Genomic DNA, 18,343 nt, shown 5'->3' with positions numbered 1-18,343 from the left:
TTAGTCATTGCAATAAATTGAAATAAACATATGCAATCCTAGACGAGGCAAATAAGCTAGAAGCAATTAACAAAATGCATGAACATAAGTCTAGGTATCATTTACCTCTTTTACCTTTGTATGGGGATTTAGGTATGTGATTATCATAATCTTCATCAATGAGCCAACCTTATATACTTGACTTCTTTGCTTGAACCTTCACTTCATCTTGTGAGCCAAGTCTGTAAATCCTCATAGCCGCTTCGAGCATCAAGTCTTCTTTGGAACCCAAACCGATTGTGGCTCCTTGAAGTTGGTGATGACTTCCTTGGCATCCAAATGGGTTGGTTCCAACTCCAATCCTTTCTCCCAACCATGTGTGAAACCATCTTGCCATTGTCCTTCTTCTTGATCTTGTAGTGCTTCTTGTAGTGGTTGCTCTAGGTCTTGATCTTATAGTTGGGTGTAGAGATTGGAGGTCTTGTTGAAGAGGTTCGACATCTTCTTCTTCTCCTTGTTATCTTTCTTCACTTGTTGCATTGGAACGACTTGTAGCCTTCTTAATGGCATTTGAAGCATGTCATGGTGGAACCCTCTGCAAGCTTCTTTATTATGAAAGAACGGTTATCTTGAGGAGGTTAGACATGTTATGTGCCCTTTAAACTCACCAAGTCCTTCTTGAGCTTCTTCACTTCTTGCTTAAGATCATCATTCTCTTGTGCAATGAGGTTGTTAGATGATTCTATAACAACATTCTCAATACAATCTTATTGCAAAAAGGTGAGCTAGATAAAGCAATTAAATCATCACAAGAATTAGAAGCAACTACCTTATGATTGAAATTAAATAGAGAGATAGATTGCTTCAAATGGACCTTAGTTTGAGATTCAATGCACTCAAATTTCTCCTTAAGCTCATCATGCTCCTTATTTAGCAAATTGAATTTGCTCAATAATTATTCATAATTAGAAATAAATGTAGCATGAATATCATTAAGTGCATTGAATTTCTTAAGCTCTTTTGATTGTTTCTTAAGGGCCATTTTGATTGTTTCTTAAGGGCCCTTTATTGCTTATTGATCAAATGAAGTTCATCATAGGAAGTAGAATCCTCATCGAATTCATTATCACTCACATAGCTATCCATACCCTTGGCCATAAGTACTTGTGAGATGACTTGCACAATGACGGCTTGTTTGATGACGACCTTGAGGAAGAGATTTTCTTGGAGGGGAGGATGGTGAAGCTTTCATCACTTGAGCTTGACTCTTCATCGTCTCTCACCCATCTTTCTATGCTTACGAATGCTTTGGCTCTTCCCCTTTTTCCCCTCTTATTCTTGGTCTTCTTCTTCTCCTTCTTGATATGATCAATTGTGTTGACCAAGTCTTCATTGGAGATATGATGATCAATCTTGGTGTTGATCCTCTTCATGTTCTTCTCTAAATCTGAGAAGAGATTGGCCATCTTAGGATCAATTTCTTCATCACTTGATGTACTTTGATCATCCTCTTCATCGCTCTCTTCATCTTGATCACCATCATCTTTAGTTGATCTTGACTCTTGCTCTTGTTTTCTCATCCTTGCTTTCATGTGTTGGAATTGAGCTTACTTGCCTGTGATAGCAAGGTTCTTGGTGTCGGATGAGGAAGAAGCTTCCACCTCCATGTTCATTGTCATCTTACGATGATCTTGCCAAGCACTTGATTTAGAGTCATCTTCTTGATGTCATTATTGTAGTGGATGATGGAGACTATCAACTTATACTTTGGAAGAAGATCTTGAAGTATTCTTCTCACCACTCGATCATCTTTAATTGGCGTCAAACCTAACCCATTGATCTTATTAATAAGAATATTCAAACATGAGTACATGTTACTAGCACTTTTATTGGGTAGTTGCTTGATACCATTGAGCTTAGTAACAAGCAGATGATATTTCTCATTGCGCTCATCCCTTCCTCGGTGACTCTCCAAACATTTAACCCTCGATCTTGCAAATAACAAGTTATTAGAATTTTCCACCGGGAAAAGTTTATGCCATCAAAAAGTAGAGCACTATGTGAATCCATCCTAAACCCGAACACCACAACTCACTAGACGGTGAAACCTAACCGATCATAATGAGACTAAGGCTCAAATGCCACTTAAATTGGCAACCTTGTGAAAAGTGTGAAGCTCTAACACAAATCGAAGAGCTAGATGTGAACCCTAGCCCTGATACCAATTGAAGGGATCGATAACGTCCTAAGATGGGGTGAATTAGAACACTTAAAATCTATTCGGCTCCAAAAACTACACAAGATAAATCTATATAAATTTCTATCTAAATGTGCTTTAGCTTTATCTAGTGTACCTACCCTACCGATCAAAGCGGTTGCAACCTATCTAAGAATATAAATTGCAAGAATGGAAATGTGGAAACGTAAATAAGGTAGAGAAAGCAAATTCGGCACAAGGGATTTTTATCACGTGGTATCGATGGCATGAATACCACCCTTAGTCCACGTTAGAGCTCCACAAATGATATGCTCCCGGTCGGCACCCGATCACGACTCTTGAGCCACCAAGTCACAAAGAAAAGGCCTCCACCCTGATGAGCCACCAAACCACCAAGTTAAGGTCTCATCACTAGCCTCTCTTCCGGTTTCTTGCTGTCGTAATTACTTTGGAGCTTGAGCCATCAAGATAAAAGTCTCCACATCCCTGCATAATCGCCTTGTCGCCGCTCTACACCAAGTCGGAGGGTCAACAAGCTTGTTGGCGAGTCACCAAGACTCCAAGGTGCCAGCGTACCACTTGGTACAAGGTTGGATCACTCCTTGATCCACTCTTCAAGCTGCAGCACCTTGCTACAACTCACTATAGGCCTATAAGCACTAAACACTCTCTAATCTTGTACTTAATTGCCTTAGATAATCACTTTAAGCACTTTGGAGGCTTGGATGTCTTCTCAAGTGTGTATGAGCTTTCTCTAGACTCCAGTAGTATGCCACACCTTCAAATGACTGAGTTGAGAGGTATCTATAGCCTCAAACCTACGCACTAGCCATTAACCTAACGACCTAGAAAAGTTGTTAACACCAAATGATCCGGTGAGAATAATAGTACTAACACCAGATCATCCGGTGAGTACTCTCACAAACTAACTGTTGGAACCCCACTCAAGCCTCTATGAACACCAGACACTTCAGTGTATACTTCATCTCCATCACCGGACTATCTGGTGAGTTATCCTAAGCCATCCGAGTCAACTGCATTCTCTATGTGTAAATTGCTCTGGTGTTAGTATCCGGTGCACATCACTTCATCACTGAACTATCCGATGCCTTGAACTCCGTTATACCTCTTTACACTGTTTATTGTCTGGTGTATTGTCCGATGTAGCCTTGCTTCATCACCGGACCTTCCGGCGTGTTGATCTTCGATCTTCCACGGATGCAATCTTCTCTGGTGGAAATGCTCTGGTGTGTATCTTCCTCTGATCACCGAACTTTCTGATGAGTTGGTCCATTTAGCGTTCTGAACAAAAACACTCTGGTGTTGCCATACTTTGGTCACTGGACTATCTGTTGAGGCTTAGCCTTCATTCTTCTACACGACACCCTTCTCTAGAAGAATTGTTCCAGTGAGCACACTTGCTAATCACCGGAACTTCCGGTAAGGTCTTCAGGCATCTCTCCCATTTTGTCAAATATGTTTCGGTGAGGTCAACACCTAGAGCAACGGACCATCCGGTGAGACAAATCTTCCTGGGATTTCTCCAATTCAGTCTAACTTTATCCCGACTGCGGTGGATTCTTCATGTATTGCATCTATGAGACCTGCTAACATATATTCTTAACAAACATGTTAGTCCCATTGACTATGTTGTCATTAATCACCAAAAACACAATCATGGCCTAATAGGGCTATTTTTGCTACAATTGGAACTAGCTAGTTGTCTAATTTTTAAATAATAAAAAAACTAATAAATGTGATGCAATTATTTGCATTGTACAATTAGATCAAGTGTGCACAATGTGCTGCGTCAAATTTCATATGGGTTTCGCAAAAGAGTGTCCTCCTATGGTTGCTATGATGTGAATGGGTATGGATTTCGGTCGGAGAAGCATGAGAGGAATAAGACAAGATTAGCTACAACCAACACTAGTGTTTGTGTGACTTGTACTGATATGATGGTAGTGTTCTTGAGTATTTTAGTGTAATCAAAGACATCATTAAAATTTCTTGGGAAGGCTGTGAGCAACTTGATCAAATTTTATTTTATTGCCATTGGTTTGATCTAACCTCTAGAGGTGTTAGGCAAACTGAAAATCTTGGTTTGGTTGAAGTGAAGCATAGCTCAAGGCTTTCAAATTTTGAACCATTTGTATTTTCAAGTCAAGTTACACAAGTTTATTATCTACCATATGCTTGTGCAACTAGATCTAATTTGAGAGATTGGTGGGTAGTATACCATGTAGCACTGAGAGACCGTTTGCCTCTGATGGACACCAAAATGACTCCAATCAAGTTGAAGGGACAGCTGATAACAACTCAACTTTTCAGGAGGATGGATTGGAAGGCACATTTGTAATTCATCTAGGAGGTGACTTTGAAATAATTGCATCACCAACCTCTGATAAGATAACTGATCCAAAAGAATTGGAGGAGCTTGAGAAGCAGAACGATAGTCCACAACAAGAAGAGACCTTACCAAATGATGAAGATGGAGAAAGGGAGGGAGATGCTGCTGAAATTGAAGAGGAAGACTGGTATGAAGAGGTGGATTTCTGAAAATTATAATTGTATTGCTAAATTGTTGTCCCACTATTTTAATTTTTGTAGCATCCTAGCTTAGACTGATACAATGGATGTATGAGCTATTAGGTGTCTACTATTTGTACTGCTATATTTTACATCTTTATAGCTTTTAAAAATCTGCTAGTGTCAATTTGTTGTAACATGTTTTGTGGCAGGAGATGAAGTCTTTTAATCATCGGATGGAAAAGCGAGCACGGCCAAGTGATGTGTCCAATGTTAGTGAGAGTCAGCCACCTGAAGAAAAGAGGATAAGGGGATGTAACAAACTACATAGACCTCTTAATGGTCAGATTGTCCTTCTACCGAAGGGTGATAGGTAAGTAAATTTAACATATTTCATGTGAATTGTGTTCATAAATTTCAAAACAGATCCTCAATCGCATTAATTGCAGGCAATTCAAATATGTTAATTACTCATTGGATGACAAAATGAAGACATGACCTATACTTGGAGTGATTTTAAAGCAAAAATACCTACCCATCATTGAAGGAACTACAAGAGGTGGTTAGTCATTTAAATATCATGCAAGCAAGTGGCATCACTACTCTGAAATTGTAATGGATGAATTACAAACCCTAGATGACCGTGTGAATGTAGAGTTTTTGATGAGCATTAAGTTCAAGCATTGTGTTTCTTTTTTGATAAACAAATCCCATATGCATATATTATTTCATTATTGTATATGACCCCAATGTATCATGCATGAGAGAAACTTATATGTCCTTAGTCTTCTGGATTTAAATAACATCATTTCAATAGTTGTAGTGATCATGAAACTATTCAGCTTACATGCCAGTTTTGCTTCTTTCTCACATATATGCATTATCTCTGTTATTTTCAGCGTGGTCTTTCTCACATATAGCCTACAAGTGACCACTGATATTTGATGTTTCTTTCTTTTCCAGGCCATATATTCAGTGCCTGATTACATGCCAGTTCTGCTTCTTTCTCACATATATGCATTATGTGTGTTTAAATTTTTCCATTACTATTATATGTTATTTCTAAGGATAACTGGACTGAAGCTATCAGATAATTGGTAGCAGCGGCCTTTTGATCCTCAAGTCATGTATGACAGCTCTGGTGATTGTCCCCATGGTTGCCTTGCAATAGGAGATGATGCTCTAAAGAAGGCTAGCATTATTCATGCTGTCAAGGCAAGTGATACAAGTCCATCAAACTCAAGGTCTTACCAGAATCTCTTGAGAAGGTATGAGGAGCAAGTTGTGACTAACCAGAACTTGGTTCAACAAAATGCAATCTTGACTCGACGTGTGAATCGAAGTAATCGTGTTCTTGAGGTTGTTATTCTGTTTTGGTATGCATTTTTAGTTTTGGAATTGAAGGTCCAAAGATGTGTGCATCATGTTGGTACTTCTTTTCATGCAGATGGTTTGTCGCAAGATTGATATAAGGATGTCACCTATGTGTTTGAGGAATAAGATAATGATATGGTAAGATCAATATCTGCTGTTTCACTGAAACATAAGAAGTGTTGATTTGTTGTAGGTTCATAAGTGTAGGTTACTCTTTTTTGCAAAAAAAAATATTGAGCCCATATGTTGGTGAAGAGAAGCTAAAGTCCGATCGTTAAGTTCCCTAAACCTCTTGAGTTCTTTAGCACTGCATGCACTGTGTATAGTCCTTGGTATGTTGATGGCAATATATATGTGCTCTGTCCATCTGGTTCTTTGATCAGGAATATCCATAGATACGCACATGATACAGTACTGTGATAGTACATTTTTTTCACTCTAGAAAGAAACTGACGCTTAAGAATTTGCTGCAAAGACATTTACACAACTGATATCAGTTCCATTGTAAATTTGCAGCTAATGAATCCAATATATATCTGGTTCTACTTAACCAAAACAATTTGTAGTTAACGGTTTCATTGAATAATTACCCTACAACAATACTTATGACCTTGAATGCAATCTGGTGATGATTGTCTTCACCAGTTAATCCAAAACAAACTTCAATACTTCAGTCATGTAGCAAGTACCAACCCATATGTTGCAATGACTTCTGATGCTTGCAATAGATCTCATGACTTTCCAATTAGGGACTTCTCCTGCATTCCCATCCAAAATATTGAGCTCTTAAGAGGTTGATCTTTTTTGCATGTAGGGAGGGACTGGATATGGATCCTCTCATGCTTCAATCAATAGTGTGAACAGCAACAGTGATGGTCATTTGAATAACCTAGGACCTTGTTGCAGATCTTGAGATTGGCATAATGGCTGCAAGTATTTTGTGGTGTGGAAAATTTTGTTCATGGTTGGAAGTGCCATTTGCGCCTTGTTGCAGATCACTTGTATGACTGCCCTTGTGCATTGGTTGTCTTATGTATTGATTATATGGGAGACTTTGTTTTGCCACAGCTCTAATGTAGATTTCAAACTTGATGTATGAATATACCATTGCTATTTTAATGATATGATGTATGAGGACATTTGAATGTAGCTTTCATCACCTGTTGACCTATGCGGGTTAATGAATTATATTCATAATTATTGTTATGGACAAATCATTCCAATTTCCAGATATTTGGGCAACAGTAGGCGGACTAACAAGAAAGGCTTTTTGTGATGGTGTTAGAACCAACGAGAAAGGCCTTTCGTGACGGTGTTAGAACCTACGGGAAATGCCTTTCGTGATGGTGTTAGAAACGACAGGAAATGCCTTCTGTGACGGTGTCAGAACCGATGGGAAGTCATTCCGTGACGATGTTAGAAACGACAGGGAAGGCATTCTGTGACAGTGTCAGAACTGACGGGAAAGGCCTTCCGTGATGGTATTAGAACCGACGGGAAACCATCTCTGACAGGAAGGTGAAAACCGACATAGACCATAGCCTGTGATGGTTTCTCCCGTCAGGGAAACATTCGTGACCGTTTTCCATCACAAATTCATTCCTTTCCCTGACGTTTGAATCATGACGGGAACCATCAAGGAAGGTCTTCCGTGACGGTTTCCGGAATTTGCTAATGGTTTTTCTTGTCAGGAAAAAGTGGTTATGGGGTAGTGTACAATGGGGCCATGGGGAGGTAACTAGGGTTTTGGTTTCATGATCATGCATCAGCCATGCATGTACTACAGTTAGCATGCAGTAGCAGTACGCACGGTGGAGAAACGACCAGATCGGAAAAGGTGCCAAGTTGAGTAGCAGCTACAGTTTCATGATGGAGGAGTCTGCTACGTTTGTTAGGTTTGTTATGGCCATTGCTTACCGTGTTGTCGTGGGCCCATCGAAACCAAGAATCCTTTCCTCTCAAAAAAGGGTATTGCTTTCCTATTCTGCGGTCACACCCGACAACAAGTCTTAGCGGATGGCCGTCCCTCGTTATTTTGCACCACGTGTCACTTCCATGTGAGCACGATTTCAACTAAAGGAAGAAAGAATCCTGACAAGAAGGTTAGCAAATTCTGTTGTGCCCTACAATTTTGAGGAAATTGATCTGTGCCCGGGAGGTGTATCCTGTGCTCCGATGAGCTGCGGCCTCCCACACGAGCAAGCTAGAAGCTGCAACGTCTCTCTATCTCTCTGTGTCTCTCTCTCAAGCAAGAATAAGACCCGCTCGTAATAACTGTTTACCAGCAGCTGGTTTTCTAATTATTATTTAAGGCACTGAATAATGTAGACCTTTGTTCTGAATATGCTTTGCTTGATGCACTGCATTGAATATATGTCAAATATTATGTACTAATAGGTTATGTATTAGACTTCGAGTTGTATTAGCGGTATACGGTATAGTCGGTGTCAAACTCTTGTAACCTGGCCTCCTTATAAATATGATAGGAGAGGCAACAATTGTAATCATGATGATATAACGATCAGTGGTGGATCCAAAGTCAAATTTAGGAGGGGCTCAACTTCTTCTTCATCCTTCATCTTCTATTTTTTCATCTTCTCTTCTTCTTCCTCTTTCATACCAAAAAAATGTAGGGAGGCTTAGGGGGCTCTGCCCTCGCGTTGAACCCGCCCCTGATAATGATAGACTCGCAGGGGAATATTGTTAATACAAAATCTGAGGAAGGTCGATTGGTCAGATTGACCCTGAGCCATCCCTCCTGTAATCCTCGCCTCTTTGCCGGTTTGTGGCAACTGAGCATGAATGTAGAGAGATATGACATGGTAGGCCATGGACTTGTTGGTCAAGGGCAAGGACAGTAGACGGGGTTTGGTGGTTAGTTATGCAAAATCACATACAGAGATGGCGAAACACGTAGAGAGGAGCAGCTCGGTATGCAGATAGACATTCCATTTGGTCAAGTTGTTCTCTATCTCACTGTAAACATCCAAATCACGAAGTTCAGAGTAGTATTACATGGTTCAAAGATTTCATGAAGTGCCACTTCTTGGATACGTGCCTTTCTTACCGTCTGCATCCTGCACATGCTTGTATTTGTTTGAGATGAAATTTTACTATATAGCCTTTCTTAGGAACACATCTAATTCAAATACCAATATTGTGTAACAATCATTCTCATTGACGTCTACGACTGAACATTCCGTCAGCAGGATAATATATTTCAATGTGTAACTATCACTTACGATAGAACTTTTCATCCGCAGGCATATAAAAAGGCGAGCATAGCTTAGCTCACCTTGCTACCTAGTGTTTCCGTATATTTTTTCCTGTATGTATTCATTTGATTGTGTTGTGTTCAGTATGAGAGAATGTTTTAGGTCAGTAAGAAGTAATCTTGTGACCACAAATTTTGGTTTTGAATTGCAGTTGAGTAGTTGACAACAAATTATATAAGATGTCCTAACTTGTGGATCAGATTTTGTTCTTAAGGTTCATGGTCTTGATGTTCTTAACATAATTTAAGAGATCGGATGCTTTGTTAATTTGTTCGGTCTAGGTGAAGTTTTGAGGTTTTTTTCAGTGACCTGATTACGGTGCAGAGGACCAAGACTCCCAAGTTGATGGATTAGTTCCATCTACCATTCTTGCATAACTCAAGGATCCACTCAATAGTTCATTATTCGTCACGGTATCCAGAAATACATCATCTTCCATTTGATTCAAATGAATTAGATTGCATCCATGTCCACAGCAAAACATTTAGTTTCTAGAGAGGAACACTACAATGCAACAATGAGGAAGGAGCATCAGAACCCAAAAAAAAGCTAAACCTTGTATGAACAGTGACCATGAAAGAATTTTGAGAATAGGAAGAACAATCAAATCAAATAGAGCACCCACCAGGAAAGAGAGAGACGGAGCAACGGAATTGAAATCCAACTTGATTGCGCCCCATAATCGGACCCGATGTCGCCGCCGTCCCAAACCCTAGCCCCAGGTGGACATCGAGTTTAGTGGATCCACTAGTGGGCGTGTAAGATTGTTGGGGAGGGACACTTCAGGGATGACAATGGAGATGGTGGACACACCGCGGAAAGGTTGGAGCTTCTCACCACTGTTGTGCTTGTGGAAGTGAAGTGAGGGGAAAGTCAAGGTGGAGATTTTGGATGCCAGAAGTGAGAGAAGTTTAGGGAGGAGTAGGGATGACAATTTAACTTGATTACCCATTTACTCATGGATAAATATCCTAATAGGGTAGGGTATTGTTCAAATTTGATACCCACGGGTACGTTTATGGTCGAAAAATCCTACCCGACGGGTATACATGTACGGGTATGGGTAGGGCATACCCGTACTCATGACACCCATTTACCTACCTAATTTTCATGACAAGTGAGTCCAATCAAACACCCCGCTGCCACTGTATTTTGAGGTGAATTCCTATTGTGTCATTGTATATGTCTTTATGAAATCATTTTTATATGTCTTACTGAAATTATTTCTTTTTTTGCAGGTTTATATATGTACCATGGCCACATACATTAAATATAATTTGTGAAAATCTCTATAAATGCCTTTAAAGTTGGGATCTTGATTGCAGGTTGTCTACTATCACTCTTGATAATTGTACCACAAACGATGCTATGATTCCAAAGATAGAGACAACGATCGGGGCTTCTAATCTGATGTTGGAAGGGAAGGTGCTACATATGCGACGCATATATTCTAAACTTGATTGTTAAAGAAGGTCTAGAGGTTATTAGTACTGCTGTTGAAAATATACAGGAGAGTGTCGCTTATTGTCTTGCTACACCAAAAAGGTATGAAATGTTTCAAAAGGCAGCTCTTTGTAAAAAGGTTGAATTGAAGAAAAAGTTGTGTCTTGACAGTAAAACACGATGGAATTCAACCTATTGCACGCTAAGTGTTGCTCTGCCATGTAGGAAGGTCTTTAATCAAGTTAAGAAACTTGATAGGCATTTTACTTCTCTTCCAAGTGATGAGGAATGGAATTTTTCATCAGCAGTTTATGATAGATTAGCAATCTGTAGTGACCTTACTAATTTGTTTTCAGGAATGAAATACGTGTCAGCTAACATTTTCTTTCCTAAAGTTTGTGAGATCAAGATGAGTCGTACATGAGTGGCAAGTATGTGGTATTCCAATAGCTGAAGAAATGTGGATTGCCATGATACAAAAATTTGATAAATATTGGTCTGATATTCACAGTTTGATGGCTATTATTGTTATTCTTGATAAATATTGGTCTGATATTCACAGTTTGATTATCATGATAAAAAATTTGATAAATATTGGTAAGATCTGATCCGTTCATCTATAATCTAACGACGTGTTTTCAAATTTTCAACAGTTGAACTGTTTGCACCCATATGCTCCCACCTAGGGGGAAAGGGAAGCAAAGCTGAATTGCCTATGGTACAAACAAGTAAGGTTCGGGGTGTCAGTACGTACGTGACTGGTCAAAAAGTATGAGTCAGTCAGCGTTGGCGTGCTAGTCTAGCAATAGTAAGCACGTGCCAAGGCGCCCATCAGCACTTCAGAAGCGCCAAGCCCTACTGCCCAAAAAAATTCTCAAATGGCATTTATTTTGCATAAACCTACATCCATGAACATTTTTTTCGACTACATCAATGGGCATCCATGGACATGCCGCCCCAAAGTGGAATGTTTGAACATGCGAAACAAAATTGGCCTGTCAACTAAATTTAAAAGAAAAAAAATCTCTGGAGCCCACTTGCCCTCGACCAAACACTAAGATAAGCATGCATTTCGTCAAAGTAATAGGAGCGACAAATTAATCAACAGTTTTCTTTCAAAAAAAAAATGAATAAGCATTTCCCTAACTAAAACTTCTCCATAAGAAAAACACACTCATACGAGGAAAGCAATTTTTTTTAGAAAATGAAAATTATTCCGGCTTTTTGCATGTGTGATACATACAGCCAACATCATTATTACAAAGTTTTGGCTAAAAGTCCGCAACCAAACGAAAGCAAAGCATGGTAAATTACGTCATGCAGTAACTACAACACCACCCATGCTTTACAAAGATGTCCATTACCACCACTTCTAGAGTGTGGCAGACCTTCAAAATATCTTCCCTTTAGTCCTCCTTTTGTAGTAATCTCCAGAACCTTAGCCAGTAGGTTCCTCTGAATATAGCCTGTATGAATGACATATTTGTTTTTTTATTAAACACAATATCATTACGATAAAACCAGATAGTCCAAAAAATAGCGGCAACCCCGACCAAGATTCTTTTCTTTATCTTGGATCCCAACTCCTGTAACCAATTGTCCATAATATGATGTATGTTTCTTGGTTTTTTTTATTCCCAAGGCTATTGTGACAATGTGCCAAACGGTATTAGCTATGGGACATTCAAAAAAGAGGTGTTGTATACTTTTATTGTGATTGCAAAAATAACATTTTAGGCTACTCTTCCAATTTCGTTTTGCCAAATTATCTTTGGTCAAAATAACACGACGGCCTATATACCATAGGAAAATCTTTATTTTTAAAGGGAGTTTCAGCTGCCATAACCACTTGTGTGAGTTCGTAATGGGTTGATGCAACATATGCTTATACATGGATTGGACTGTAAATAATCTACTTCCATTAAGAGCCCACCTGAAGGTATCTTTCTCATTAGAGAGGTTTATGTGGACTAATTGTAAGGTTAACATCTGCCATTCAATTAGTTTATCACCCAAAATTGGTCGTTGGAAAGATAAGTTGAGCGGTGTGCTACGTATTACTTTCGCGACTGTGGCATGTTTATGCCGCACAACATTATAAAGAGTTGGGAATTGCATGTTTAATGGACTATTGCCCAGCCAGATATCATTCCAGAACTGAGTCTGGCTTCCATCCTGTACCTGAAAAGAACCCCATTTTAGGAACTCATTTTTAATCTTCATAAGGCTAGACCAGAAATGAGAATCATCTGGTTTGCCTTGCGCTTGTGAGAGTGTCCTGGAACCAAGATATTTGTTTCTGAGCAGTTTGTGCCATAACGCGTCCTCATTAAGGAGCTTGAACAACCATTTGCTGAGGAGGCAAATATTCTTGACCGAGAGGTTAGAAATTCCTAAACTACCCAGGTCCTTTGGTTGGCAGAGTATGTCCCAACGAGTTAATCGATATTTCTTTTTGTGATTATCCCCTTGCCAAAAGAATCTAGATCGTAAATAATCCAGTCTCTTTAGGACACCACGAGGTATCTCAAAGAAGGACATCATAAATACTGGAAGGCTGCTCAAAACTGAATTAAGGAGGACTAACCTGCCCCTAGCTGACATCATCTTCCCTTTCCAACTGCTCAATTTACGCTCAAAACTTTCCTCCACCCCCTTCCAGTCGCTATTTCGAAGCTTTCTATGATGCATTGGAATGCCAAGATATTTAAATAGATGTGTTCCAATATCATACCCAAATAACTGTGCATATTGTTCTTCACATTCCTTTGCTTCTTCATAACAAAACAACTCATTTCTATGGAAGTTTATTTTCAACCCCGAGAGTTGTTCGAAAACACATAGAAGTAGTTTCATATTCTTTGCCTGTTCTATATTATGGTCTATAAAAATGATAGTGTCATCTGCATATTGTAAAATTGACAGTCCATCATCTACCAAATGAGGAACCACTCCTGTTATTTGGCCATCACTTTTTGGCTCTTGATATTAATATTGCAAGCATATCTGCTATAATATTAAAAATGATAGGGGAAAGGGGATCTCCCTGTCTCAGTCCTTTATTTGTTTGGAAATAGGGACCAGTGTCATCATTTATCTTGATTCCAACATGACCCCCTGAAATAAAACTCTGGATCCATTCACACCATTGTGTCGAGAAACCATTCATTCGTAGAGATTGTTGTAATAAGGACCATTTAACCTTATCATATGCTTTTTCGAAGTCAATCTTCAATATTATGCCGTTTTGCTTCTTTCTGTGCAATTCATGGACGGTTTCATGTAAAATTATTACTCCCTCCATTATGTTGCGGCCCGGCATAAAAGCGGTCTGTGTGGGCCTTATAATTTTCTCCGCAACAATACCTATTCTTTTAGTGCCAACTTTAGTGAATATCCTAAAGCTAACATTTAGCAGATAAATAGGTCGGTACTTTGAATTTTCAGCGCTTCCCTTTTTGGGGGGATTAGCGTTATAACGCCGAAATTAAAACTGTATATAGCTAATCGCCCTTGATGGAAATCAGTGAACAAATTCATGAGTTCACCCTTGATCACCTCCTAGAAAACTTGGTGAAATTCAGCCGGGAAGCCATCTGGCCCAGGAGCTTTATTATGCTCCATTTGGAAGATTGCTCATCGCACCTCATCTTCAGTGAAGGTTGCAGTGAGTATTGTATTTTCTTGCTCACTCACTTGGGGTATGTCATTTGTAATAGATTCATCCAAAGCAAAACTATTAAGCTCTGGCTTACCAAATAAACCCTTGTAGTATTTGGTGATATACTTTTTGAGTTCAGGTTCTCTGATACGGGACCCATTCTCATCCTCTAATTTGTATATCCGTTGTTTCCGGTGCTTACCACTCGCAACCAATTGGAAATATTTGGTATTATTGTCACCCTCAAGAAGCTCTTTCACTTTGGCACGCTGATACCATTTGAGCTCTTCTTCTCGCAGTAGACGTGTGAGCCTCTCATTGAGGTAATGTTTGAAAGCCACCTCATTTGGTGATAAGGGTATTGTTTCCGCCTTCTTATCGAGTTCATCAATTTTATTGGCTAGCTGCTTCTTTTCTTTCTTTAAAATTCCAGAAGTGTGCTTGGCCCAACCCCTCAAATATCGCCTGAGGGCTCTAATTTTATTTTGCCATATCTCAATAGCGTTGTTTCCCCGATGGTCCTTCTGCCAAATATTAGCAACCATCTCATAGAAATCCTCTCTAATTAACCATTCCAATTCGAATCTGAATGGAGGTTGACTTCCGAATTGAGAGGAAAGCAAATGTGCCCCTATGTTAAACATACAGCCTCGCTCGTTATCCTACACCACTGAAAATGCACCAGAGATGAGCTACACCTTTTCAATTTTTTTTTTTTGACAAAGATACATCATACGTAGCACAAATCTCAATGCACAATCAGTAGTGTAGAAGTGGTGAAAGTGCATCGCCGCCTATCGGTAGAAACCGCCGTTCTCTAATTGTCGTTTGCATCAGAATAGTCTTCGCTTGCCGTGGTCTCACCATCCGTTGGCCCTGCTCTCTGAAACGGTGCCGAATTGGCCAACCTGGAAATTTACACGAGGGAGTTAATCATCGAGGTGATTAAATTTCACTTAAGAATTCTCTTTGTTTTTTTCCTTTTTCTATATTTTTTCGCGAGGAGGATATGTAGTCTTGATCGAGTTTTCATGGTACAGTGGTATATGTCCACTTACATCCGCTTTTCTCTGAAACTGAAGTCTCGCTGTGCAGACAGCAGGTCTTGGCTGAACTCGTTAGGTACGCATTGCTTCTTGCTTCCCGTCTTTCTCCTGTTGAATTCAACGACCGTGCAATGTTAATACCAAACAGATTTAAATTTACTTCCTCCATTTCAAAATACAGGGTGCGATTTGACCGGGCGCGATCTTCAAAATAAAATTTTGACCATAAATTACTCTTATATTATATTATTTGTATTAACAAAATTATATTAATAGGAAGATACTTTTAAATTCAAATCTAATAGTACCATTTTTGTATCACAAAACTTTTGTATTGCTAGACTAATTGTTAGTCTTAAATTGTAGCCTGGTTGACTGACTATTTAATGCGTAAATTTCTTCCAGAATTCGTTGTTACAAGTGGGGTTCATCAGTTCATGAATGCTTACAACTTCAAGTGGTTATCAAATTTAATTGCTATAATCTAAATATTGCAAGCATAGACGATCGACGATAAAAAAAATTGTGGCGGGCGTACTTGCCTTGCTTTCGTCGTTTCGAAGAACCGCCTAGATGAAGAATTGGCTGCTTGAGGCACTGCACATGAATTAATAATGGAGGCTAATGAGCAACGTGTGCAAAATTGAAGAGGTCGGATATGTATGGAGCTTCGATGCAGAGAGAGAGAGAGCATGCATGCATGCATTGAGGAGGAAGATGAAGAGGAGGAGCATGAACGCACAGTTGGGCCGGAAATGCGCATCGCCCGCGCCTACAGCCTGGCTGTCTTGGTCAATGAACACTAGGCCCTTGGCGTCGAGTTCGTCGAAGAGCTCAGGAATATTGATGCCATCCACGAAAAAGAATTCCTCCTCCTCCTCATCGGCGACCTTCGTCGACATAGAGTAGTGCTCTTGTTTGCCGGGGGAAGTTTCAGCGGCAGCAGGCGCCGTCAGTAGCCGCCGCTGCTCCGCGGCGCGGGTCTTGCATCTCTTGGTCTTGGTGTGCCGTTTCAGGTGCGACGTGCCTTTCTTGCCGCCGGCGCACAGCGTAGCGCCGCACTTCCTGCACGTCGCCGTGGAGTCAGAAGCGTTGTAGACGAAGTGAACCCACACGGCGGAGGTGAGCCTCGACTTTTTGCCGGTGCGCTGCGTGGTCGACGCTGCGGCCGCTTCGCGGGGCACTTTCCTTGGCATATCGTCGTGTGGTGGCGGGCTGGTGGCTGCTCGCCGGCGATATCCCTCGCGATCGATTTCCTCACCTAGTCCCTTAGCTAGAGCACTAGCAAATTTACGCCTTTACGGCTACCTCCGCGATTTCTTGCATGCCTAATTACATCATCAATTTATACACGGCTACACGCATGCGTCAGTCGAACGGGCCGCGCGTGCGCGCAGGAAGTCAGCAAACTAACGTCACTCTCAATGCTACATCACGAGCTAATATCTAAATGTTATCACATCATATAGACATAAAATAGACATAAATTACCCTAATATATTGTATCTAAAATAAGGTATACATAATTAATATACAATCTCTTCCCTCACCTCACATTATGTAAGATATAAGCTATCCCATTGTATGTTTATGTTATGTCTATCTTTTGAATTTTGTGCTAAGTTGATGTCTTATGAAAAACACTGATTTATTCTCTTTCTTTATTTAATTCATTATCACCTCATCTTTTATCCTACGTAGCTACCAAATTAATGCTTAAAACATAGTACACATGGAGCATTAGGAGTGGCCTACCCTACCATTGGCTGATAGCAGGTCTCTAGCTCTGAACTTGTTTTCTTCCTATCATTCAGCGCGCGCATAAAGAGCAGGAAGCTTCTGTTTTCGGCAGTTTCGTCACGTTCCTGTTTCATTTCCTCACATGCCGTTTCTTATTAAGAAGTCATTTTTCAAAGGAAACTAGTATGACCAGAAGTGGTTTATTGCAGAATGAAACTAGAGTAATTAACTGGTAATTTCGTGTATGCTAGATTTGTCTACATAATAGTATCAACAGCCATCAGTAAACATATAGTACCTGAATAAAAGCTCAAAGGGGGTTTGGCAAAAGCCCCTTCCACATCACTTTGTGGAACGCGTTTTAAGCCCGGGCCCGGGCCATTAAACACGTGGGTCTTTGAGGCGTTCGGAGCAAACGACATTCAGTTGTGTACGCAGCTTCGCTTCGCTGCGATCGACTTTTCTTCCTCTCTTGCTCTACGCATCGCATCTGTGAACGCTTCTTAATTTGAAGTTCGCTGCACGGGCAGGGTCTAGTATAGCTAGGATTTTGACGGAGGTGCGAAAAAAATAAGAACGAAGGTCATCAAAGTTTTGAAGTGTTGCTGGAAAAAGGTTTAAACTGCCGACATACATGCGCACTAGCTGCTAAACAGTCGGCGGCTAAGGGCTTGTCTGGGCTCTTAATTTTTTTCACACGGATTATTACATAAGATTTACAGTAGTTCTACAGGAATTTCCCCTGCAAGGCAAGTTCTCTGGATTGTAGGGATGGGCTTGGAAACGATCGTGAGTTCGTTCAAAGCATCCAGGATCTGTGCCAATATTTAATTAAAATTATTTAAAGAAAACTACTTTTATAATTTCTAGCAATTTTTAATGCTCAAATAAATTCATACAAATATGAGAAAATTCACTAATATTCTTCTCATGTAATATACTAATATATAAAAATATTTTCAACCTAAGTTATTTGGCAAAAAATTAAGTTCCTTTGTAATGCTCTATTTATATGCGTTTTTATCATTTTATGTTATATTCTCTTTTAATTCAATTTGAATTTAAACATGAACAAATT

General features: G+C 39.9%; 1 protein-coding gene across 1 annotated transcript; it reads right to left on the bottom strand.

Annotated features, from left to right (window-relative positions):
- Positions 1–14,227: 14,227 nt before the first annotated feature.
- LOC133899118 (uncharacterized) lies at positions 14,228–16,828 on the bottom strand. The gene is made up of 3 exons (XM_062340062.1): positions 16,268–16,828; positions 15,538–16,122; positions 14,228–15,387 (listed from the first exon to the last, which is right to left on the bottom strand). Exons 1-2 carry the CDS (start codon positions 16,719–16,721, stop codon positions 16,010–16,012), a joined length of 567 nt encoding a protein of 188 aa, XP_062196046.1. The 5' UTR covers positions 16,722–16,828; the 3' UTR covers positions 14,228–15,387; positions 15,538–16,009.
- Between the last annotated feature and the right edge of the window lie 1,515 nt (positions 16,829–18,343).

Source organism: Phragmites australis, chromosome 18 (genome assembly GCF_958298935.1).
Source record: "Phragmites australis chromosome 18, lpPhrAust1.1, whole genome shotgun sequence".
NCBI classification, from domain to species: Eukaryota; Viridiplantae; Streptophyta; class Magnoliopsida; order Poales; family Poaceae; genus Phragmites; species Phragmites australis.
This window is presented reverse-complemented; position numbering and strand designations above follow the sequence as displayed.

What these genes read in the sequence shown, in the direction of transcription:
- LOC133899118 (XM_062340062.1), bottom strand. Translation starts at nt 16,721, where the DNA reads ATGCCAAGGAAAGTGCCCCGCGAAGCGGCCGCAGCGTCGACCACGCAG. An exon ending in TGCGCATTTCCGGCCCAACT is followed by an intron (nt 16,123 to 16,267) that starts GTGCGTTCATGC and finishes ATTCATGTGCAG; the next exon opens with TGCCTCAAGCAGCCAATTCT.